At 38.9% G+C, this 24,871-nt stretch overlaps 2 protein-coding genes and 1 long non-coding RNA gene across 6 annotated transcripts in view; 2 read left to right on the plus strand and 1 right to left on the minus strand.

Moving 5' to 3' along the window:
- LOC146332306 (uncharacterized) overlaps positions 1 to 24,871 on the plus strand; it is an 88,653-nt gene that overhangs the window by 44,793 nt on the left and 18,989 nt on the right. The window lies entirely within an intron of this gene.
- LOC146332307 (butyrophilin-like protein 2) overlaps positions 1 to 24,871 on the minus strand; it is a 107,631-nt gene that overhangs the window by 11,189 nt on the left and 71,571 nt on the right. For 2 of the 4 annotated variants that reach the window (XM_084741249.1, XM_084741240.1), the window contains exons 2-6: positions 9,004 to 9,333; positions 6,230 to 6,565; positions 4,568 to 4,606; positions 2,611 to 2,889; positions 1,039 to 1,125 (exon numbers count right to left, since the gene is read on the minus strand). In XM_084741249.1, the coding sequence (XP_084597375.1) occupies positions 1,039 to 1,125; positions 2,611 to 2,889; positions 4,568 to 4,606; positions 6,230 to 6,565; positions 9,004 to 9,333 (1,071 nt within the window). Of the gene's footprint in view, positions 1 to 1,038; positions 1,126 to 2,610; positions 2,890 to 4,567; positions 4,607 to 6,229; positions 6,566 to 9,003; positions 9,334 to 22,327; positions 22,806 to 24,871 lie in introns of those variants that run through there. The other 2 variants (XM_084741257.1, XM_084741266.1) reach the window with 2 other exon arrangements.
- Positions 20,806 to 24,837, plus strand: LOC146332308 (uncharacterized). The gene is made up of 3 exons (XR_014772230.1): positions 20,806 to 21,175; positions 21,266 to 21,331; positions 23,314 to 24,837. It is a non-coding gene; the product is annotated as an uncharacterized LOC146332308 (long non-coding RNA).

Below are 24,871 nucleotides of genomic sequence, written 5' to 3' on the forward strand. Positions count from 1 at the left end.
TGTTTGTTTTATGTCTTGTAGAGATAATTATATGTAAATAGAAATACAGTTTTGTTGTTTGTACATGAGGTGGAGCACTAGGTCAAACACAGGTAATATAGGTAAGTTGAAGGTGGTGAGCAGCAGGTGTGTGGACAGGGCAAGCAAACAGTTTTTTGACCGTGTGTGGCAGCATGGAAGTTTTGGACAATGTGTCGGAACTGAAACTGTTAAATGGATACTTGCCTGTGAGAAGAGCAATCAACGTATAATGGTTTACCTGTATGGGGGTGAGCATGTGTGAGAATAAATGGGTCAAATATTGGTGTATTGGACATTGGTTTATTGTTGTTGCAAAGAACACACATCCGAACAAGTTCTCCCTGTCCACCCCTCAGTAGCTTTAAATGTAATGTTCAAGTTTTTTATTGAAAGGCTCTACAGCGTGGTTTTCACAGTATCGCTCCGTGACATGATGGTGACAGGAGCAGTTGAGGACAAGTCAAACAGTCAAACGGCGTGTTGAACAACTAAACGCAGCCGGTATTTCTCTTACGAGAAAAATATGACTTGACTGTGGAGAAAAGCCTTCAAACTAATCAACATCGTCTGTCCTTCAACTGACAACTGAACAAAATATTAAAATGATTCAACAATTTTGTGTTTTGTGTTGATGTTGTCTTCGCATTTTAGCTCTTGAAGAGACGATACTGTCATATAAATACAAATAGAAAAAAATCCAATAAATAAATACAATAAATATATATATAAAAAATTGACTATAAAATAATACAAATAAAAAAATACAAATACAAGTTCGGTTTGAGAAGGTGATTGTGGTTCACACATACTGTGGTTGGACCCCGACACTTCTAATTCACAAAGTTATATTTCAGAAAATCCCAAATGATTTCATCATAGTCTGGTTGTAAATATGAACAGAATGATTAATGAGAAAATAAAACATCTGTCAAGACTCTAAACATGAGAAATATAAAGAATGTGTTGTGTTGTCTGTTCATCATGAATATGTTGATAAAATAAATTATTTAAACTTACCTTTCTTACAGCATATGGACAGTATCAGAACTAGAAAAAGAACAAGAAGAAGAAGAAAAACAGCAACAAGCAGCCAAGCGTCTGAGTCTGAAACAGAGAAGATAAAGTTGGTGTCAGAGTGAGAATGTAAGTGCAGATGATAAACAGCAGATTGGAGCTCACAGTCCACACAAAGAACAACTAAAGGTGTTGATGTTCCTGCAGATTCAAACCCCACTGGGATGAATCTCAGCAGGAACAGTGATGTCAGCTTGGATCTTATGTCCAGTTTCCTCCTGCTTGTCTTCACAGCTCAGAGGTTGGTTTTGGTTTTGCTCACAGTAGTGAGGAGGGTGATGTTGTAGCATGGTCCTGTTTCTGAGACGTGCTGCTCATCAGTATGAAGACTGTTTGAATCACTGTCCTGCCACCTCCACTTCAGCCTGTTTACATGTGACTGTTGTTAAACTGCTGCTGTGTCTGACATCTGCAAATGTGTGTGACAATCTGTCTACAGCCGAGGTTCTCTACACACTGAGCCCAGGACACCAATTTCTCAATCTGTCATCAATACAGTCCATCTGTCTGTCCATCCTTTCATCTTAACATGCAGCTCAGATAACTTTGATTCACTGAGCTGGAAAACTACAAATCTGATGTACTTTACATGAGTATTTACATTTAACCCTACTTTATACTTCTTCTGGTATTTTTGTTTTTACTTTTTACTCTCCTACATTTATCAGACATATAGTAACTAATTACTTTGATATTACAACAAAACATGAGTAACTCTGATACTTCTGTACTTTTACTCAAGTGGACTTTTAAATGCAGGACTTTTACTTTTAACAGAGTATTTTTACTTTGTGGACCTCTTCTACTCACTCAGCAGCTCATATGTTGTGTTTTCTGTATCAAACTAGTTTTGTCAGTTGGTTCAATCAGCGACTCCACAGTTACACCTGGTAGTTAGTATGTGCTCATATTTCTAACAACAAGATCAACTGTGTGGAAGAATCAGTTTGTGCTGGAACTCATTTTCATTTGGTGATGCAGAAATCTTCACTTATTAACCACATATATACCAACATATAACAAGGTCAAATACAACAGAGGAGACTGTGATCAGGACTGACCTTCAGTCCATGTACGGCAGTGAAGAAGTGCTGACCACAGCTGGATATCAACATCTGCTTTTTATGTTACAATATGGAATAACTTGTGTCACGCTGCACAAAACTGATGAAATGATTCATGATGTTCATGTTCCTGAAAGCTGCGTTCAGACCAGGATCCAAAATTTACTTTTTGTCCACCGGCTAAATATTTAGTGAATATTCAGATTTTACCAGAAACTCAATAGATTAATGTTGTGTTTTTAACTGATGAGTGAAACAAATCTGTCAGTTACTTTAATATTTTATCTGCATTTGTTTGGTGGTTGGTGATAATTTTGGTTTCATGATCAGATTGAACAATAACATTAATGTGGTTTATTTAATCCTGTGAATTTGACTGTTGATGATGAACCAGTGTCACATTTTTATAAATTTAATTTTATAATAAAAATACTAATAGGAAGAATCTCACCATGGATGTACACAGAGGCCACTGCAGAAATCTGATGGCAGATTTCCTCCTGTGTGATGACACAGCGATAGTCGCCAGTCTCAGTCACAGTAGTTTTGAGGATGATGTCGTAGCTGCCTCCTCTCTTTATGACCTGTGGTTCTTTAGCAGGAAGGATGTTTCCTGAACTGTCCTGCCACTCGACTTTAGGTTTTGGAAAAACACGTCGAACGTCACACTGAAGCTTTGCTTCGTCATCTGTTTGTTTGAGTAACGTGATGCATGGCTGTGGAGATGCACCTGTGAACACAGAGAACAAACAGGGACATTTTACATGTTATATTGTGATGTTTTTCCTTCATCACATCTCTTGTATGTGGATTACAGCATGTTTAAGAGAAAAACAGGAACAGAGAGAAACAGAAAAGTACATGTCAATCACATGTTGTAATGTGACTGAGGTTTGCACAAATCTTCTAAATATGGAGGAACAAACATTGTCTTTAACATAAATCATGATTTTTTTTGCTTGTTGTAATAAAAAAACATGAAACACATCAAATATGAAACAGGGTCTTTAAGGGTGTGTAACTACTTGTGTTAAAATCTTGACAGATTTCATTAGAGTGTACTTTATTTTTACAACAAATAAAGAGATTGTTATAAATCAATGAGGGTAAAACTGAGTGAAACAAACACAAACACACAACATATAAAAACACATTTGTATAAAGTTGCTTTTAACTCATTCTACTCCTGATTCAGATGCTTTTATATTTATTTTATTTTGGTTGTTACTCATTTATTTTTCTGCCTGTTTTACTCACTTTATGTACTTTTATTTGAAATACTTGCTTTTCTAACTGAAACTTTGTTTAAATATTCTTTTATTACTTTGCTCTGTTTCATCTACAGCACTTTGTAACTCAGTTTTGAAAAGCTGAAGATAAATAAAATTATGATTAATGAAATTCAGCAGCAGCTCAAACTACAGCCTCCAAAATGACCATAAACTTTTCTCTTAAATAGTTTTAACCAAAGTGAACATTATAACTTGATGACAGTAGGATTTATTACAGAGCTGTTGACAGGTGAACCTCATTAACTGGTAACTGAGTGGATGTAGTTTGTAATGTGGTTTTCTACACGTCAAAGAATCATTAAAGATAAAATACACACTGATCAATATACTGCATTGATTTTAGTGCAGGTAACTCATGTTTTAGGTGGAACTAAGGCTGAGCAATATATCAAGATTATATTGACGCTGTGATTTGAGATTCGATATTGTTTTAGATTTTGGATCATTATATGATGATGTAACAGAAGTTTTGTCTTTTTCTGGTTTTAAAGGCTGAATTACAGTTAAGTGGTTTAGTTTTCTGAACTTACTATGATGCTCTAGTTCTTCTATTATTTACCTTTATATCTTCATAATGGATGATTATTTATTAAAAACTGCATCATATTCTATACCAACTTCACATTTGCACTGTTTAACAATTAGAGCTGTAGATCTGTATATATCGAGATAAATACTGTATGTCACAGAAAAGTCTATAAATATTGAGATGTTATTCATAAACCATATTACTCATCCAGACGTGTCACACACTTGTTGAAAATGCACATAAAACACAATTTCTAGTCACCGTTGTTACATTTTAAAAACCTTCTTGTCTGTATCATTTAAATTTACAGAAAGTAAAAACATGTTTCTTTATTGTAAAAGTCTCTGGTTTGTAAGTGATGTGTAATCAGTCCAACACACAGAAGAATGATCCCAGTCAGTTCAGCACAGTGATTCAGACACATTTAATTATCTTCAGATTGAATTAAGATTGAAGTTTTTCTGACTGACATCAGACCTGTGGAGCCAATTCACACACTCACAATGAGGGATTAGTGATTGTAACACTCAGTTCTATTAATGAATCTATGAGAGGCAGGAAGTGACACAACAACAATCAGGACTCACCTCGGATGTTTTCCTCCCATCGGTCTTTTATGATACAATCTGAAAGGAAAAACAGAAACATAATAATGTCAGAGTTCTTGTTTGATATCAAGTTAACATGCAGGTGATACTGAGAAAAAACTGAAACATGTGACTGTTTATTAGACTGATTTAAAAGACGTCTCAGATTTGACAAACTATCTGAAGCTGGCAGCACATTTACACATGAGACTGGTTTGTGTCGGTCCTGGATGGGTTACAGTCAAAGAGTCAGAAAACACATCTGTCAGAGCCTCCTTACTACCCTGCTGTGAGAGAGTCACCAATCCACTGATCCTGAACGATACAACTGCCTCCAGAAGACGATCAATCATGATCAATATCTGTAACACAGATCCATTAGAGGCCTGTCTCAAGAAGTAAGTTCAGATAATCAGGACATCTTTGAGTTATCTGGCTTTACTACGACTAACACTGTTGTTGTGGAGACTCACAAAGCTGATCATCAACTTCTCTTGTTAACTCAGAACTTTCTAAACCAGCTGGAAGTTCTCACATATGAAACCAGATTTATAACAACTCACATGCAGGACTCAGAATAGACATGATGGGATTTATACTTATTCATTTCATGATAGAGAGTCAGATGAGGAAATTTATATCACTCTCTTATCTGTACGTTAAATATAAAACTAGACTCAGTTAGCTTAGCACAACAACTGTAAACAGGGAAACAAGTCTGTGTCTGCTGAACTCATGTAAAACTAATTAACATGTTATATCTCATCTGTTTAACCTGTTAAACTGCCTGGTAAACACTCAGTGCCAAGAAACAGTCTGAGACAGAAGTTTTCAAAGTGGGAGGTGGGCCTCCCCAGGGGGTCCAAACAGATCCAGCAGAGGTTCAATGAATGAAAGTGAAAATTACTTTGATATTACATTATTTATCAAAAGGAGATCACATAGAGTCTCCTAGACGTGTGTGACTTGTTTAAAGAGACAGTTCAGAGAAACAGTATTGGTGAATTTTTACTGCACTGTTCATCTCAGATGAGTTCAGGTCCAGAGAAGTCTGCAGTGTTTCTGGATGTTGTTGATATATGTCTTTCTCTTTTCATGGTAGAGTCTGAACTTTCATTTGTAGATGCAGAGACAAACTGTGTTTATTGACAACGGTTTTCCAAAGTGTTCCTGAGTCCATGTAGTATAATTTATACAATGATGAGGGTTTTTAATGCAGTTTTTAATGCAGTGTTGAATGAAGTGTGTTTAAGCCGTTTTTGCTGTGGTATCAAAAGAGATATCGATTATTGTTTTTATATCCTGCTAATGCATTGAAGTTTTAAATTCTGGCATCTTGACTTGGGCTGCAACTAATTATTATTTTCATGATTGATTTGTTGTTTTGGTCCATAAATGATCCATCAGTTTATCTGTTTGTTTGTTTAACAGTTGAAACAGATAAACGCTGTCAGACAGGAAAAATCAATTCAACAGATTTAATGTTTATGTGTCTTCTAGCTGAAGCTCATCTGCAGCCCTCGTCCTCGGGGCAGGGCCTCGTCCAGATGTGTTGTTCTGATTATTTGATGAGAATTTAACTTGAGTCCATCTGGGACACTTGAACCAGTCTGTCTGTGAAATGAACAGGTGACTTTATAACTGATTAATGGAAGAACTCACCAACAACAAGTTTAATGAAGAATATTTGTCCTTTGGGCTGAAGACGAGGAAAATCACAGGTGTAGTTTCCACTGTCAGACACCCTTGTATTGTTGATCCTTATGGAGGCGTCACCGAACTGCAGTTGTTCAGGAAAATGAGATATTCGTCCTCTGAACTGCTCGTCTTGACTTGAAGTGACCTGTGTGCCTTTATCACACTCAAACACCTCCTGATTAACATCTTTCTGAACAACTTTCCTCCAGTTAAAGTACTGATCTGCAATGTTCTTCTTGGGTCTGATGAAACAGGGTAAATCAGCTTCACTTCCTTCTGTCACTTTGACGACAACTGAAACTGAAAGACAAAAACAATCAGTGTGTTCACATGCAGAGTCATCAGGTTAGAAAGAAAGTCAGTTAACACATTTACAGACCACCACAATAACTCAAACACCAGTTTATGAGCAGTTTAGTCAGTAGTCAGATTTCTCCTCTCTCATATTATATTTGGTTACGTCTCATGTTTGTTCAGACGTATTTTAAGATCACAGTTAATCAGGTTAAACAGTTTTTCTTATTATGCTTTTACAAATTATATTTAACTGTGGAAACTGTTCAGCTAACACCAGGAGAAGATTCAGTTTAATTCATTTTATTCAGTGTGTGTGTGTGAGGTCAGCAGTCTAATGTCACGTACTACTGGACCCATCAGCCTGAACTTTTTTTGAGAACATTCATGACTGTAGTCTGAAGGACGTCTGTGATTCACACATTTTGAAAAACGTTTTTATATAAAGGTTGTTGTGTTAGTTTGGGCTGGAGACTGCTGGTAGTTTAGTTATTTGAGTCTTTTGTTTACTTAAGTTTCTGTTTTAGGTAGTTTAGGGGGAGACGCTGGGAGGGACGGCCCACTGCATGGTTGACCCAGCGTCTTCCCTCCTTTTCTTCTTTTTGTTTTGTTTCCCTTTAGTTTATGTCTGTGTTTTGTTCAGTACTTTGGCTTTGTTGGTAAACTGTTTCCTGTTTGGTGTGGCGTCCTCATTTATATGTTGCAGCCTCCTGCTCCCTATTGATCCCTATTGATCCCTGATTTTCTTTTTGTATGGAGGCCGTAACATTGATCATACAATCATACAGAGTACAAATATACAGTCAAATTCATTCTCTGTATTTAACCCATTCTGCTATTAGGAGCAGTGGGCAGCTGCTGTACAGCTGTTCAATGATCACCAGTGGCTGGTGTCATTTTTGATCAGGTGTATTGATTAAGGATTGGCTTTTTACTCACGATGGTTTTATTGCACTTAGTTACAGTGACAAGTGTAGTTGTTGTCAATTTGAGTGATTTTCAAACTTCTTCACCTGTTTGTTTCACTGTCTACAACCAGAGACCTCTCCTCTCTGCTGTAGACCAGGGTCGACCGACTGGACGAATATATCATCTATCGACGATGAGCTGAATCCATCACTGACTGACGATTGACGTTTTGACGATTTTTAGGGTGATATTTGTCATTTTATTCTGCTGATGTAATAGTGTGCAGAGTGACAGCCTCTGCTCTGCACTGCTCTCTTCCAGCAGTGCAGTTCACCCTCACTCAGCTGACCAGGAGTGATCTGACCTGAGTGACGAGTGAGAGGAAAACAGCCTGCAGACTCTTTACACTTTGTTCATGCCGTACAGTGAGGATTTAGTTTGACCAAACCAGAGCTGGTGATTGTTGGAAGAGTGGACAGACTAACAAAGACGGGTTTGGTGAAATTTTACATGTTTTTCTGTCGAGTTTGACTGAAGTGTGTTTTCTGAGGCGTTAATGAGCCAATTAATGTCGTCTTAGTTCAGTAAAAGACAGAAAATTAAATTCAGAAGCTGCACGGTTGTATTTCTCTGTTTAAAATGGAAAATAAGTGTGAAAACATGTAATTTCTAGATACTGTGTGAGTTTATTTTGTCTACTGGACGTAGTGAACAAAAATGACTGTTAGTTGCAGCCATAATCTTAACTATATGAAATAATACAATATAATACTGGGGCTGCACAATTAATTGCAATATTATTGAAATTGCAACATGTTCCAGTATAATATCTAAATCAAATCGCTACTAATCGCTGTGACACAGAAACATGCTGAGGAAACATGAACTTTCCCACATAAGGTTATCAAAAATATCTGATAATCAATAATTTCTCAATACGACATGTTTAGAAGCAATACAATACTAATATTTGATCATGTCAAAACAATAAAAAATTACCTAAATGCTCATTTATGACCACAGTTCAGTTTAGTCTTTATTTTGGCTTTCAGTAAAATGTTCAGTGACTTTTTTGATACTAAATTTTGTAAAAGAAAAAAAACTATCCTACTGTGTACCAAGGGATTTTTTTCTTTTTGCTGTGGTGTCAAAAGAGATATCTAGTATTGTTTTTTATAATATTGCATTGAAGTTTTAAATTCTGACATCTTGACTTGGGCTGCAACTAATTATTATTTTCATCATCGATCTGTTGTTTTGGTTCATAAATGATCCATCAGTTTATCTGTTTGTTTGTTTAACAGTTGAAACAGATAAACGCTGTCAGACAGGAAAAATCAATTCAACAGATTTAATGTTTATGTGTCTTCTAGCTGAAGCTCATCTGCAGCCCTCGTCCTCGGGGCAGGGCCTCGTCCAGATGTGTTGTTCTGATTATTGGATGAGAATTTATCTTGAGTCCATCTGGGACACTTGAACCAGTCTGTCTGTGAAATGAACAGGTGACTTTATAACTGATTAATGGAAGAACTCACCAACAACAAGTTCAATGTAGAATGTTTGTCTGTTAAAATCATCAGGTGAAAAATCACAGGTGTAGGTTCCACTGTCAGACTCCTTTGTATCTCTGATCCTTATGGAGGCATCACTGAACTGCAGTCGTTCAGGAAAATGAGATACTCGTCCTTTGAACTGCTCGTCTTGACCTGGAAGGCCGTTATTGGAATGAAGGCTGTTCTTATACAAGAACACCATCTGACCAACTTTCCTCCACTCAAAGGCGTCTCGTTCGATGTTCTTCTCAGGTTTGATGAAACAGGGTAAAACAGCTTCACTTCCTTCTCTCACTTTGACGACAACTGAACCTGAAAGACAAAATCAATCAGTGTGTTCACATGCAGAGTCATCAGGTTAGAAAGAAAGTCAGTTAACACATTTACAGACCACCACAATAACTCAAACACCAGTTTATGAGCAGTTTAGTCAGTAGTCAGATTTCTCCTCTCTCATATTATATTTGGTTACGTCTCATGTTTGTTCAGACATATTTTAAGATCACAGTTAATCAGGTTAAACAGTTTTTCTTATTGTGCTTTTACAAATTATATTTAACTGTGGAAACTGTTCAGCTAACACCAGGAGAAGATTCAGTTTAATTCATTTTATTCAGTGTGTGTGTGTGTGTGTGTGAGGTCAGCAGTCTAATGTCACGTACTACTGGACCCATCAGCCTCAACTTTTTTTTGAGAACATTCATGACTGTAGTCTGAAGGACGTCTGTGATTCACACATTTTGAAAAATGTTTTTATAAAGGTCATAAAGGCCAACTTTATTCTGATCATATAATCATACAGAGTACAAATATACAGTCAAATTCTTTCTCTGCATTTAATCCATTCTACTATTAGGAGCAGTGGGCAGCTGCTGTACAGGACTCAGGGACCGACTCTGGCTGGTGACATCATGATTTCAGGTCATCTGTCTGTCCACACCATTCTTGTGAACGTGATACCTCGAGAACGCCTTCAAGGAATTTCTTCAAACTTGACTCAAATGACCACTTTGACTCATGGATGAATTTCCACATAAATTTGACATCAGGGTGATTTTCACAGACAGGGCTGTGATTAATCTGTTTTAATCTGTACTGGTATAGTCTCACATAGAATTTTGGTTACCCTGACTCCTCTGCTCTTAGTAATGTCTATCACACACCCATATTGGTTTGTATCACTACTATATCACTACTACCTTTGAGGTTTGAACAATGACCATGGACATTTAGAATTTTCTTTTCCGGTACTATCATCCTCATTATCTCGCCTTTTCTTTTTCTTTTTTTATTAAACTGGACGTTATAGAAGTTTGAGGAATTACTTTATGTAGATGACAGAGTGGACACTAAACAAGGGGTGATAGAAGGGGAAATAATGATAATATTGCCTTTAGATTATTAATTGCTTAGACAAAATCTGTGTACACTGCACTATGTTAAAATATCTGGAGTCTACAGAGCTTTATTTTCTCAGTGTATATTCTTTATAGTTATATATATGTTACCCCCCCCCCCCCCCCCCCCATAGTCCATCGAAAGCACAACAAGGTTATGGGTTCACATCCATCCCTCCTTGGTAGGGAGAATCAGGTGGACGTTAGGGGCAGGAGTGGGAAGTGAGTTTTTATTTATTTATTTTTTATTATTATTATTTAGGTTAATCTTCAATATGATAGAGTGTCAGATGTGATGATCAGTGTTGACATTTGTCACATTGGTATGCCATACAATACGGGGTGTCCCAAAAGTGTATTCAAACAAAAGAATTATACATGGGACTTGTGAAGGTGATCTCATGGAATATGTCTGGTTATAATCATCCTATTAAACATAAGAAAATAATCAGTTACTTGAAACAATTTGGATCAGATATTGCCATGACATAGGAGACTCACTTAAGTAAAGAGGAATCTGAAAAATTTAAGAAAGGTTGGATTGGCCAAGTAAACTCGAGTGTCTATAATAACAGAAGCAGAGGTGTAAGTATCCTTATAAGAAAAAACGTAAACCTAATTGTCCATAAAAGCCTGACTGACAAGGAGGGCAGATGGGTTACCCTTAATGCACAATTGGACAACCAGAGAATCACCATCATGAATATATATGTTCCTAATGTGTTAACTCCTGATTTTTTCCACAAAATTTGCAAAGTCATAAGAACCATTGGGAACCATAATATTATTCTTGGTGGAGACTTTAATCAGAACAGGGACGTTCATCTGGACAGATCTGGGGACAGATAAGAGGTACGTCAGACATGTACACCTATTGACATACTCATGGAAGAGCTGAGTTTAATAGATATCTGGCGTATGTTTTACCCTTTAGGGAAAGATTTTACCTTCTTTTCCCATCCACATCAAACACACTCCCGAATTCAGATCCAGAATGCTTCTATTGGTAATATAGTTCTATCTGATCATGCACCAGTCGATATAATAATAAATAGGTTTGACGGAGAGGAGAAAACAATACGTTGGCGATTCAATAAATCACCATTACAAAATGAGGCATCAAGTTCTTTTATAATGTCAGCAATAGAAGAATACTGGACATACAATGATGGCTAAGTCTCTGATCCTGGCGTTGTATGGGATGTGTTCAAAGCAGTCTTGAGAGGGCGACTAATACAATTCTGCTCATACCAAAAAAGAAAGGAGACTGAAAAAATATTCAATTTAGAGCAACAGTTGAAACACATGAAACTTCAGTATATTCAAAAACCAGACCAAATTACTTGGAACAACGTGAATACAATAAGATTTGAAATAAAAAGCATCCTCCAAAAGAAAGCTGAATTTGCCCTATTTTGTACTAAACAACATTATTATGAACAGGGTGAGAGAGCAGGGAAACTGCTGGCACATAGGGTTAAATAGCTCAGTGGACAAAATGTTATTACATCAATCTTTAATACTCATGAATTAATTACGGGGAAAAAAGGAAATCAATAAAGTATTTCGGGACTTTTATCAGGAACTCTATACATCACAAGGGGAGGTTGCTACAGACCAATATGAGCCATTTTTTCGACCTTAGAGGTACCCCAGATCTCTTCATCTAATAGGGAACTACTGGAAAAAGTAATCTCATTACAAGAGGTAAAAGATGCAATAAAAGGCCTTAGACCAGGCCGTGCCCCTGGAGACGATGGTTATCCATCAGAGGAATTACAAAAAATTCTGTGATATACTTGCCCCCAGGCTATTGGATGTGTTTCGTAGTACACTGACAAAGGTTTTACTACCTGTAAGTATGAGGGAAAGTTTAATCACAATAATTTATAAAAAAAAAAGGTAAAGATCCTCAGCATTGTGGCAGCTATAGACCCATCTCATTAGGAAATGTAGATGGTAACATACTCGCCAAAATACTGGAAAATAGACTGGATAGTATACTCCACCCAAATAATACACCAAGACCAAGTAGGATTCATTAGGGGTCGATCATCTGCAGATTACTTGAGAAGGCTACCACATTTACTGTGGGGAAACAGAGACAACCCAGACCCTGTCGTGGCCTTCTCTCTGGATGCAGAGAAGGCCTTTGACAGGGTCGAATGGGGCTTTATATTTTATACATTAAATAAATTCGGTTTCAGGCCATCGTTCTCAGGATGGGTTAAGTTATTATATATGGACCCCAGGGCATCAGTATTGTGTAATGGTATTATATCTTCTCCTTTTTGCCTATATAGAGGCACAAAACAAGGCTGCCTGCTTTCTCCCCTCATCTTTGCAATTGCCCTTGAGCCTCTAGCTATTTCAATAAGAAACAATATAAATATCAAAGGGGTCATAATTGGTGATCAGGCACATAAATTATTTTTATACGCGGACGATATATTGCTGGTCTCGTGCAACCCACAAACTACTGTCCCAATAATTGGATCTCTGATTGATAGGTTTTCTCATATATAGATAGATTCCAAGATGGCAGCCACGGCTTGTTTTTAGCGACATTAGCGACATTAGCTGCTCTTAAAGCTGTGTTTTCTTCGTTCTGATACCGCGATCGGACTTGATCTCAGTGGTCGTTTGAGTGCCGGAACTTGAACTATATATTTGCAAGTTTTTTAGTGACATCTCTATTTGTTTTTCTGTGGAATTACACTTGTTCTCTGCGGCTACGACTGCCTGACTGGGCTTGTTGTAGCCCGATGGCTAAGTCAACAGAAGCAACTTCCCCATCTATCCCCTGTGAGGACTGCATACTGCTCAAAAAAGCAAACAAAAAGATTGCTGACCTCAAGGAAGACATCCGGCGGCTCTCTGATGAACTCCAGAAGAAGAACTCTCTTCTGACCAGCTACACTGACGTGGCTGTGGGACAATCCAAACAAATCGCCTCCTTCAACGCAGCCATACAGGACACAGTTCTGTGGGACCCCACAAATGGCCCCTCGCTCTCCTGTTCCACACCGAACCGACAGGCATCCTGGGCCGAGGTGGTGGTCCGTGGCCGTAAGAGAGACTTGGACGGGGCTGTTGCAGCCCCGCTCATAAACCTCTCCAACCGGTACGCGGCCCTTTCTGACAACCCTCCGAGTCACCCAGCTGATACTGCTGCTCTTGCGGCTCCAGCTCCGGCGGCTCCAACTACCCAAGATCTGGACCCCTCGCCAGGGATGGCGACACCTTGGCCTCACTCCCACTGACAGCTAGCAACGCTCCCCGCTCCTCCAGGGTGGCAGAGGAACGTCCTGCATCTCACGAAGGGACCTCGGCTCCCTGCCGGGTGGCTCACCGCTCCACTGCAGAGTCCGATCATCAACCCTCATCCCGGCATCTGACCTCTGCTTCCCGTCGCAGGATCCTGAAGGAGGCCGTACTCAGACGATCTGGAAGTCTTCCTCGCCCTGCACCAACGGGGAGTCATTCGGTATCAGATGCTGCTGCCCCGCCACCGTGCTCGCCGGCTCGGATGCACCACCCTCGGCCGACGGCGTCAGCACACAGCTTGGAGGCTGAATGTGCACCCTCGAGCTCAGAGAGCCCACAGTCGTCAGGTCCTCGTCCCCTCTTCTCTCCAACTACATTAATTGTTGGCGATTCAATAATCAGAAACGTCCGTTTCTTTAACGCTGCCACCCATTGCTTCCCAGGAGCCACGGCCCCTGTCATTCTGGATAAACTCCCGGGGCTGCTCCGTTCACTCCCATCCTCTACACAGCGAGTGATTGTCCACGTGGGAACAAACGATGCAGCTCGGAGGCAGTCTGAGCTGACCAAGAAGGATTTTATCCACCTTCTTAACTTTTTAAGCACTACTGGAAAGTCAGTTTTTATATCCAGCCCCATTCCCACTCTGAACCGGGGGGCGGGTCGTTTTAGCAGAATCCTCAGCCTGCACACCTGGCTCCAGTCTGCATGCAGAACTCACGATATAGGTTTTATCGACAATTTTAATCTCTTCTGGAACCGCTCCTCCCTTTTAAAGACAGATGGAATTCACCCAAACAGGATGGGTAGCCGAATGCTAGCGGATAACATACAGCATAGCATACAGTCTTCTCCACGTGATTGACTGTTTACATCCCACACCCCCTCCCTGGAATCTTCTTCTCCGTCGACAGCAACATCACATAGCACGCTTCCTTCCACTAGCTCCCCCTGTCGGTCACTTATACCATCAACCCTCCTACCTCTAGTATCAAGTATCAAGTGGAGAGCCAGTGATTACCCTGTGGGGCCTTCAATAACTCAAAGACCCTCCCCTACAGTGCTGCCCATACAGGTTGTGATTAGTAAAAGACCTTATAGAGAGTCATCAACGTGCACAGCAACCCCCACAAATTTGATATCCATTCCCTGTCTGCCACACACTGCCTTAGTCCCTGTCACTAGGTCTATTAAATTAGCCTTACTAAATGTTAGATCTCATTACAAATCATAAATTGAATTTTATGTTTTTAACAGAAACCTGGTTAGACCTAAATAGCAATGTGACTCTAACTGAGTCATGCCCACCAGGTTATAACTTCTATCAGTCAGTGAGACAGGGAAAGAGAGGGGGCAGAGTCGCCACCATCTATTCAAAACAGCTTAACTGCACAAAGGTGGACCTGGGTACGTTTTTATCTTTCGAGTATCTTGCACTTGTGCTTAAGGCTGATCAAGCAGTACTCATTCTAACAATATACAGGCCTCCAAAACAGCTATCTCTATTTCTCACAGAATTCTCTGATCTGGCTGCTCTTATGGCCAGCAGTTATGACAGAATCATCTTAAATGGAGATTTCAACATTCATATCAACAACAGCACCGATATTAAAGCAATGGAATTCATAAATCTGCTTGACAGCCTTGAACTCACTCAACATGTCACAGAGGCTACACACCAGCATGGCAACATTCTTGATCTGGTTGTGTCAAAAGGGCTAGCCATTGATAATGTTTCAGTGTCTCAAATCCCAATCTCTGATCATTATTGTGTATTCTTTGATAGCACCCTGTTCTTAGATAGGACCACAGATGAATGCTTGGTTCAGAAACGATTTCTAGATGCTGCAGCAAAAAATGAATTCTCGGAGCTTGTAAGTTCTTATGATCCATGTGCTGTGAACTGCTCTGTAGATGAAATGGTTACTGCTCTCAACAAGGACCTGAGTACCGCACTAAACAAAGTCGCACCTGTAAAGGTTAAAAAGCAGTCATACAATAAAACACCGCCATGGATAAACCCCACCATCCCTAATCTCAAAAGATCATGCAGGGCAGCGGAAAGAAAGTGGAGAAAAACAAGACTTGAGGTCCATCATATCATCTACAAAGAATGCATGGTAACTTACAATAGCACTGTTCGCACTGCCAGAAGGGCATACTTCTCCAAGATCATCACTGAAAACAAAAATAACTCTAGAACACTCTTCTCCACTATTGACAGACTATTAAATCCGGCACCCAGCACTGACTTCCTAAGCCATGCCTCCACTTCAAAATGTGAGGAATTTGCAAGGTTCTTCAACAATAAAATCTCAGCAATCAGAGCCAGTATTCCTAGAACTCCAGCTTACCCTGTCATTCAACCTCAGGAAAATTGGGCAACCATGTGCAACTTCAACAGCATATCAATCACCGACCTCTGTAAGACTGTCACCCAGAGCAAACCATCATCCTGTTGCCTTGACCCAGCCCCCTCCTCACTCCTTAAGAGTGCTTTCAACAGTATGTCAAAGTCTGTTCTCAAAATTATTAACACATCCCTTGAGACTGGAATCTGCCCCGAGGGTTTTAAAACTGCTGTTGTGAAACCTCTACTGAAAAAGCCTAATCTAGATCCTACTGTGCTGAGCAATTACAGGCCCATATCAAATCTTCCATTCCTAAGCAAGGTTCTAGAAAAAGTTGTTTTCCACCAGATTAATAACTTCCTTAACGAACACAATATTTTAGAGGAATTTCAATCTGGTTTCAGAACTAACCATAGTACAGAAACTGCCCTCACAAAGTTAGTCAGTGACCTGAGACTTAGTGCCGATACCGGCAAGGTCTCAATCCTAGTTCTCCTTGATCTAAGCGCTGCATTTGACACAGTTGACCAGGAAATTCTCATAAACCGCCTTGAGCACTATGTTGGACTCTCTAATTCGGTCTTAAACTGGCTCCGTACACACATTACAGGAAGAAAATTTTTCGTTTGTCTTGGGAACCATTCGTCAGGGAGTTATGACATAACTTCTGGTGTTGCACAAGGAAGCTGCCTTGCCCCTCTGCTGTTCTCCCTATACATGCTGCCTCTCGGTAATATCATCAGGAAATACAATGTTAATTTCCATAACTACGCTGATGACACACAACTGTATATATCCGTAGAGCCAAATGACATAGATGCTGTACGCTCCCTCACTACCTGCCTCTCAGCAATAAATAACTGGATGAGCAATAATTTTCTAAAATTAAATGAGGACAAGACAGAAATTTTATTAGTCGGCCCCTTATCAAAAAGGAAAGACCTGCTGGAAAAAACTGGCCATTTGTCCTCCTGGGTAAAACCAGAAGTAACGAGTCTGGGGGTTATCTTAGACTCTGAACTCAGTTTTACCCCCCACATAAATAAACTGACCAAGGTGGCATTTTTCCACCTTAGAAACATTGCCAAGGTACGGCCATTCCTGAGTCAGCAGGATGCTGAAAAACTAATCCATGCTTTTGTGTCAAGCAGATTGGACTATTGCAACGCACTATTTACAGGTCTTCCAAAAAAGTCCATTGACAGGCTACAACTAATTCAAAATTCGGCTGCTAGATTACTGACCAAAACAAAGAAGAGAGAACATATCACTCCAGTTCTAGCCACATTGCACTGGCTTCCTGTGTCTGCCAGAATTGACTTTAAAGTATCCCTGCTTGTATACAAAGCTCTCAATGGCCTAGGACCATCCTACATTAGAGACTCTCTGCTGTTCTATGTTCCATCAAGACCTCTCAGGTCCTCCACTGCTGGGTTTTTAGACGCCCAAAAGTATAACAAAAAGAAAATTGGAGATGCAGCTTTTTTCAGCTATGCTCCCAAACTGTGGAACAGCCTACCCAAACACATCAGAGAGGCAGGCTCTGTTGAGACGTTCAAACGGCAGTTAAAGACACATCTTTTCAACCGAGCCTTCACAGTAGTTTGAAAGTAGTACAAAGGCTAAGTTAGTTAGTTCCTTTTTTTTTTTTTTTTTTTTTTTTTTACTCCAAGTCCAATGGCTTTTTCTAAACTGTCATTTTATACTATCTTTACTATCATCATTATGTGTATGTTGTATGTATGCATTGCATATGTGTGTGTGTGTGTATATATGTATATATATATATATGTATATATATATGCACATATATATTCTTTTTAATCTTCTTTAAATTGTGCTATTCTTGCTTAATTTTTATTGTATGTATATATTTATTTGTACTTTTTACTCCTATTCTTCATAGTCTCTATTATGTGAAGCACTTTGAGCTGCATGCTTTGTATGAAAGGTGCTATATAAATAAAGCTTATTATTATTATATTATTATTATATCTGGTTACAAAATCAAGTGGACCAAATCAGAGGCAATGCCCATTTCAAACACATCTAGTGAATCACTTAGCACTGAATGGCCGGTTCATAATCCTGTACTAGAATTCTCCAGGGAAAGTTGGAAAATGGCACATTATCATGTTAAAAGTAATCCCTCATTGACATCTGAAGCATCAATATGGTTTAACGCCAAGATTAGAATAGCTAAAAAAAACATTTTGTTGGTACCAATGGGCTAAAGCAGGCATCCTACGTCTGGGGGATCTGTATGATAATGGTCATATGGTTACATTTGAATATCTGAAGCAAAAGTATAATCTGACAAATATAAACTTTTGGAAATATCTCCAACTCCGACACTGTCTCCTTTCAGTCATGAGTTCTGGACCTGACCCAAACACTAAAATTCAAAGTATGCTACGATATGTTAGCCTAAAAAAAGGTGGTGCATCTGTTTTTTATAACCTCATCAGGGATGCTAATGCACTGAAGCTTGGGAGTCTAGAATTGGCTTGGGAGAAAGATATTGGAGAATATATTGAACAACAACAGTGGAATGAAGTCATCTAGCTGGCACATCCCTGCCCGAGAAGTCCAGACACAGTTCACCAACTATAAAATCCTTCACCGGTCGTACTGGACCGCTAAAAGACGATGATGTATGCCGGCGCTGTTATAACGAAACTGGATCACTGGTACATATGCTGTACGGTTGTGATATGGTCAAGGACTTCTGGGGTAAAATAATATATTTTATAAATGAACTGTATTGTATATCTCTGACCCAAAGCCCAGCACTATGTATGCTGGGAATTATTCCCAGTAAATTTAAGTTGTGTGATCTGAAAAAATTATGTTGCCGACTGGCCATGTTAACAGGATGCAAAATCATTGTCAGACAGTGGAAAACAACGGCGGCGGGGTTAGATGGGCAGGGGGTACTGCGAAAACGTCCTAGGAAATGTCTTACAGTGTTCATGTTAGGACTAAATGGACTTAAATATCAATAAAAAATAAAAATAAAAAAATGGTTAAGATGAAAAAACATGAAAACAATCTGTGTCAAACCATCCCGTTATTGAAAGTAAAAATCAGACTCATCTGGCCTCTGTAGTGCATGTTTGTTCATTTAGATCAGGGATGCCCAAAGTGGGGCCCGCGGACCAAAGTTGGCCCACCATAAGGCCGATTTGGCCTGCAAGCTAAAAAAATAATTAAAATTCAATGTTTAAAGTTTGTAATATGAATTTTTATAAAGACTGTTTTATTGTTGTGAGGTAAAAAAGCTCTTTACGTGTGGTGTCTGAAGTTCTACTTTATATGATTTTGTTTTGATAAAAGGAAAGAGACCTTTAGTTCAACTCTCAGTGGAATGTGAAGAATGTCGTATCTCTTGGTTTTTGTGAGGCCCTCTATACGTTTTGAGAAAGTGCAGTCTTCCCTAAAGTCATAACTTATGCGGGAGGCTCCCTTGAGGGATACCATATGTGTGGGGCTGTTTTTGTGGACTAATGGACACCCAAACAAATATAAGCTACGTTACATGACCTGTGGGCAGAGATTCATATTGGCTTCGAATCCTCTCACAGGCAAACCATGGTGCCTGATCGATGCTGAACTTTTTTTTTGTAATAAACTTTTTATTATATAATCAAGTCGGTGTCAGCGGACGTTTTTCATCATCTTCACATCATCACTACTCAATAAACAACACATGGTGCCCTGGTAGCTCACTTGGTAGACCGTGTGCTCCGTGTACTGACAGCTGATTCACACTACATGCTTGAAGAACACGTGTCTGGTGTTACCTGTTGGTTTTCATTTCTCTGCCCATATTATCAGGTTAGAGCAGCAACTCAGCCTGCATGAGCAGCTCTGCTCACACACATCAAGCACGATCACAGCCACGCTTCATCTAGAGATTCAGATTTTTTTTTTTCGAGTGATGTGCATGGTTCTTCATGCAGAAATACACAGTAAAAATGATCTGTTGACAGACATATCAGCATTATATCAACAACAGGACTCCTCTCACTACAGTTTCAGTGTCTGTATCTGTAGAATGTGTCACAGACATGAAACAAATCAGGTGCAGGGCAGTGTTTTCTTTTTCTTTCTCTCTTCCTCCCTCCTTCTCTGTCTGAACGAGGAGGGAAATCACTGAGTAATTCAAAAATCATCTAAAGAAAACTTTTTAAATATTCTGGAGGAAGTCAGTCAATAAAGAGAACTAGGAGTCCTAGCACCATTTTGTATCTAAACAAGAACCACAAAGATTAATCAAATAATCAATTCTTAAATTAATAACAAAATATTTTGATAATCAATGAATCAGTTTAAGTTATTTTTAAAGAAAAAAAAAATCTAAATTGTCTGATGTAGCTTGCTGTGTCAGTTAGCACAGAGCAGATTGAACAGGCAGGAAGTCAGACACAGAAAAGCCAGGGAGAATATATGATTATATAGTATTTCACCTGTGGCCATTCAGTGGAATCATTTCTAACAGAAAATAAAGGTCAGGAGAAGAAACACTCAGATTTACTGTTAATATTGAGTTTGTCAGATAAACTTTTCCTCTCTGTTGGACTCAGAGTGATAAAATAATCCATTCAACTGTAGAAATCTAATGTTTTTAGTGAGCTACACTCTGTTAGTATTTAAGTACTTGGTTTCATATTGTGACGCAGATCTTTTCTCCCAGTGGGCGTGGTTTAAGAGTGTGACGTAATGAGTTCTATCTCAGGGTGGCGTCAGGATCATTTGAGGACAAATCAAACAGTCAAACAGCCAACATTTATCTCAGCAGTGAAATATGACTTGACTGTGGAGAAATACATTCAAACTAATCAATATCTTCTGTCCTCCAGAATATTAAAATGATTCAGCAGTTTTGTGTTTTGTGTTGATTTTGTCACCGCATTTTAGCTTTTTTTAGAGACGTTCAAATATCAAATATCAACCGCAGTTTTCAACTAAAAATCAACATTGTGTGGCAGGTGGTAGGTGCACCAGTCAGGGACCCTACAAATATACTTACCTGTAGGAGGAACACAGGTTCCGCTGCTCGTTTGTTCCGGTGGAAAGAGGCAGGCGCACACCTCATTCCACACGGGCGTGCAGAAGGTACGAGCTGCAGGAAGACGGGTAGGCGAATTTTGTTTTGTTTGTGTGTGAGTGTTGTTTGATGATGTCGTGTTTAGCGCACATTACATTTAATGTTTTTATTAATTTCAGACCTGCTTCCCTGCTGGGTTGAAGGCAGCTGGTAGTTGGTGGGGAAGTTGATCACCGACGTACCAGGTATTTTAAAGTTTGGTCGTAGTTTTCATATTTTAATTGGTGTGTATTTTAATACTTTTTTTTTTTTGTAATAAAGTGTTTTTATAATTGTTGCTCATGCCGGGAATAATTTGTTTGGTTTGTTTGTTTGTTTGGGTTTTTTTTCCTTTGTCTAGTTTGCCCTGGCAAGTGAGCCGGTACTGGGCAACAAGAGATGGGTGTTGCCCGTGGGGCAAACTAGTTCCTTTTTATTTTCTTTATTCATGTTTGTTTTTTTACTTTGTCATCTTGCTTTCCCCTCATCACCAGTACCCAGTTTACTCCCAGTATACTCCCAGTATACTCCCAGTCAGGCTGTCAGAGGGCCTGAGGTGTGTGAGTGTGCAGTGAATACATGTAAATTCTGATTCTATATGAGAACTCTTTGGAGTGCAGATTCATGGTGTACTGTGAAAATATTCACGTGTGTAAACTGTGTAAACTGTTTTTAGTACAGACCGAGGGATTGCAGTGTTTCGGTGTTATTGGAATTTACCCCCCCCCCCCCGCGTCCTGTTAGCATAATTGGGAGTTAAGATGGTATTCGGGTATGGTGAGAGAAAGTGAGCTTTTGTAATAAATATTCGCTATCACTTACCTTTTTTAAAACTAGCATAGTACTTAAGCGGGTGTATAACAGCTGGAAAACCGGATGTGATGTCTTGTCTTTTTTTAATCTAAACGTTTAAATTTGTGTTTTCTTGGGTGTAAACTTCCCTGAGTTCCTGTTTCCACCCATGTTCATCAGATAACACACACTTTCAGTTTAGTTCAAATTCACATTATGATAAATACTAAATGAACCAGGAGAACTCTGTATGTGGAGGATCAGCAGCTGTTATAGAATAATCTGTATTAATGCATATATGTTTATTTTACAAATTAAGATAATTCGATGACTTCTATTATGAATATAGGCGTTTTCTATTTATCACTGACAGATTAACGCTACGTAACTGTAAAGAGAACATTTCTTACCGTTTGCTTGTCCGAGTCCAGTCAGCAGACACAAACACAGGAACAGATTCTCCAAAAACGTTAATTTAAGTCTTTTTTCCATCATGTTATCATGAACTTCAGTCCGACTAACGGCTGACTGTCAGTTGGCTGTAACGTTGCTCCAGGGTTGCCAGGTCTGTGTGAGTACGTGTTTATCTTGTGTCAGTTTGGTAGATGCAGATATAAATAAATAAAAAAAAAATGTCCGTCTGTTTATAGATATCATTGATTGAATTTGCATGCAAAATAGGTCCACCCAACAAGTAGACGAGATTTTCATACAGCTACAACTTAAAAATAGGACAATTCTGCGGGAAAAACGCACACCTGGCAACCTCACGCTGCTCCCTGCACACTTCGTTTCAGAGAAATGTGTGACAGGGGGTATATGAATAAAGATTGATTTTATTTCATGCTGTCATACACAGTTGTTCTGGAAACAATTCATGGAATGGTTCAATAGGAAAACCACAACAAAGCCTGTTATAGATTATATTAGTGTTTTAGTAGTGTTACAGGTTTTTTAGGTAATTAGAACATAAAAAATATACATGTTGATCAATGTTTTACTCATGTTTTAAATTCACAAAGCTAAATTTATTAAAACTCCACCCATCTTCATCATGTGTTACTATAATAAAATTCAACTTCATATTAAGTCCCTTAAATTAATTAATTAATTCCAAATGTGCCAAAGATTTTTATGGACTAACTGTAGATGAATGAAGGTCTTTAAAACAACTGCTTAGTCACTTCTTGCTTATTTATTTTAGGACTTATTATTTTATTTATGTTTTATGGTATTAATTTATGGTTATCATACATGATATTACACTTATTTCATTTTATGTCTTTTTGTATTATCTGTGTATATTCTATATTTCATGTCCCTTGTATTTTCTGTTCATTTCATTCTAGTGGGTAAGTTCTTCATGATTTCTTTGTTGTTCTTGTGTTTTTCAAAGAAAAGAGGAGGAAGAAGAAGAAAAAGGAGAAGAAGAAGAGGAAGAAATACTCCGGTACAGTAGGTGGCAGTACATAAACAGTAGAGGGCAGTAATAAACCATCATGAAGGAGACGGGCGGAAAATTTTGAAACACGTTTGAACACTGGATTTTTTTTTTTTGACTATGATTTTTGATTTTGACTTGGCAGTTGGCATAAGCTGGTTTGTGACTGGATGGGGATGACAACACAGGTAGTAGATGATGATGATGATGATATGGATTATGATGGTTGGACTCCTGTTGTAAGAGGAAGAGGACGAGTTAAAGCAAACAGGAGGCAGGATAAGGAAGTAAGAGTGAACCGGTATGCTAGCCAGGGAAATAAAAGAGAGTGAGAGGAGAATAGCTCTGATGATGGAAACCGGATCATTAACAGGAAGGTGGACAGGGAGGAATTTAAAATAATACTTAAATTCAGGAAGGAAGACGAACAGATGAGTCTAAGTCCTATAACTTTGTCCAGGAAGTCGAGGAAGAAGGTGGGTGACAGAAAGAGCCAGGATCCTTCGAGATGGGAGCTCACTGATAAAATGTAGGACTCAAGAACAGAAAAATAAAGCGTTACTTATTGAACATGTATGTAAACAGACAGTAAATGAAAGACGTGTGCTGGGTGAGAATAAAGTTAGTCGTGGAGTGATAACAGGCATTCCTCTTGATGAGGATCTGGAAAAACTCCAGCGGGGTATTCAGGCCGGTGAGGTGAGGAGACTGAAGAAATGAATGAAAACAATAAATGGTGAGAGAGTTGACAGTTTGTCAGTGCTGATAGAGTTTCAGGGTTTGGTGCTTCTGGATAAAATAAAGAGAGGTTGTATGAGTTTCCGAACAGATCGCGAAAACGAAGGTGTGCAAAGTGTGGAGGTGATCACAGATTTGAGGACTGAGGAGAAAATGTACAGGCTAAATGTTGTAACTGTGGTGGCCAGCACAGGGTGACATACGGTGGCTGTGAAGTCAGGAAAAGAGCAGCAGAAATCCAACAAGTGAAAACAGTTAACAACATTAAGTTATTCTGAAGCAGTGAAGAGACTGCAAGTACAAAAGGGACTGGAAGAAACAGGCAACAACAGTCAGGATTCAAAATCAGGAGGAGCTCAAAGAATGCAAGTTAAAGCAGAACTGACTGTGGAGAAGCTGGTTTTGTTCATTGATCATGTTATTAACTGTACAGATCAGGTGAAACAAAACAGAGGAAATAAAAATTATTGTGAGGGGAGCTGAAAAATATTTGGCTTTGAAAGATATATCTTGGGAACAGATCAGTAAAAGACTTGAAGGAGATGAAAAATCCAACGTTGGCTTAAGCCACGTCTCTTGAATACATATAATATCTGGTTTCTGGTGAAGACCATCAATAAATCCTTTAACTTCCTGTCCATTTCCTGTCAAACTCCCTGCATTCCACTGAAGGACAATCATTAGGTCTTATCCCAGTGACCCCTGGTTTCCCAAGTTCATTTTTGGTTTATTTTGCGCTGCTCAGTTGATTGCACTAAACTCAGTCTAATATACA

The sequence above is a fragment of the Lutjanus erythropterus genome, chromosome 2 (genome assembly GCF_056507025.1).
Source record: "Lutjanus erythropterus isolate fLutEry1 chromosome 2, fLutEry1.hap2, whole genome shotgun sequence".
NCBI lineage: Eukaryota > Metazoa > Chordata > Actinopteri > Lutjaniformes > Lutjanidae > Lutjanus > Lutjanus erythropterus.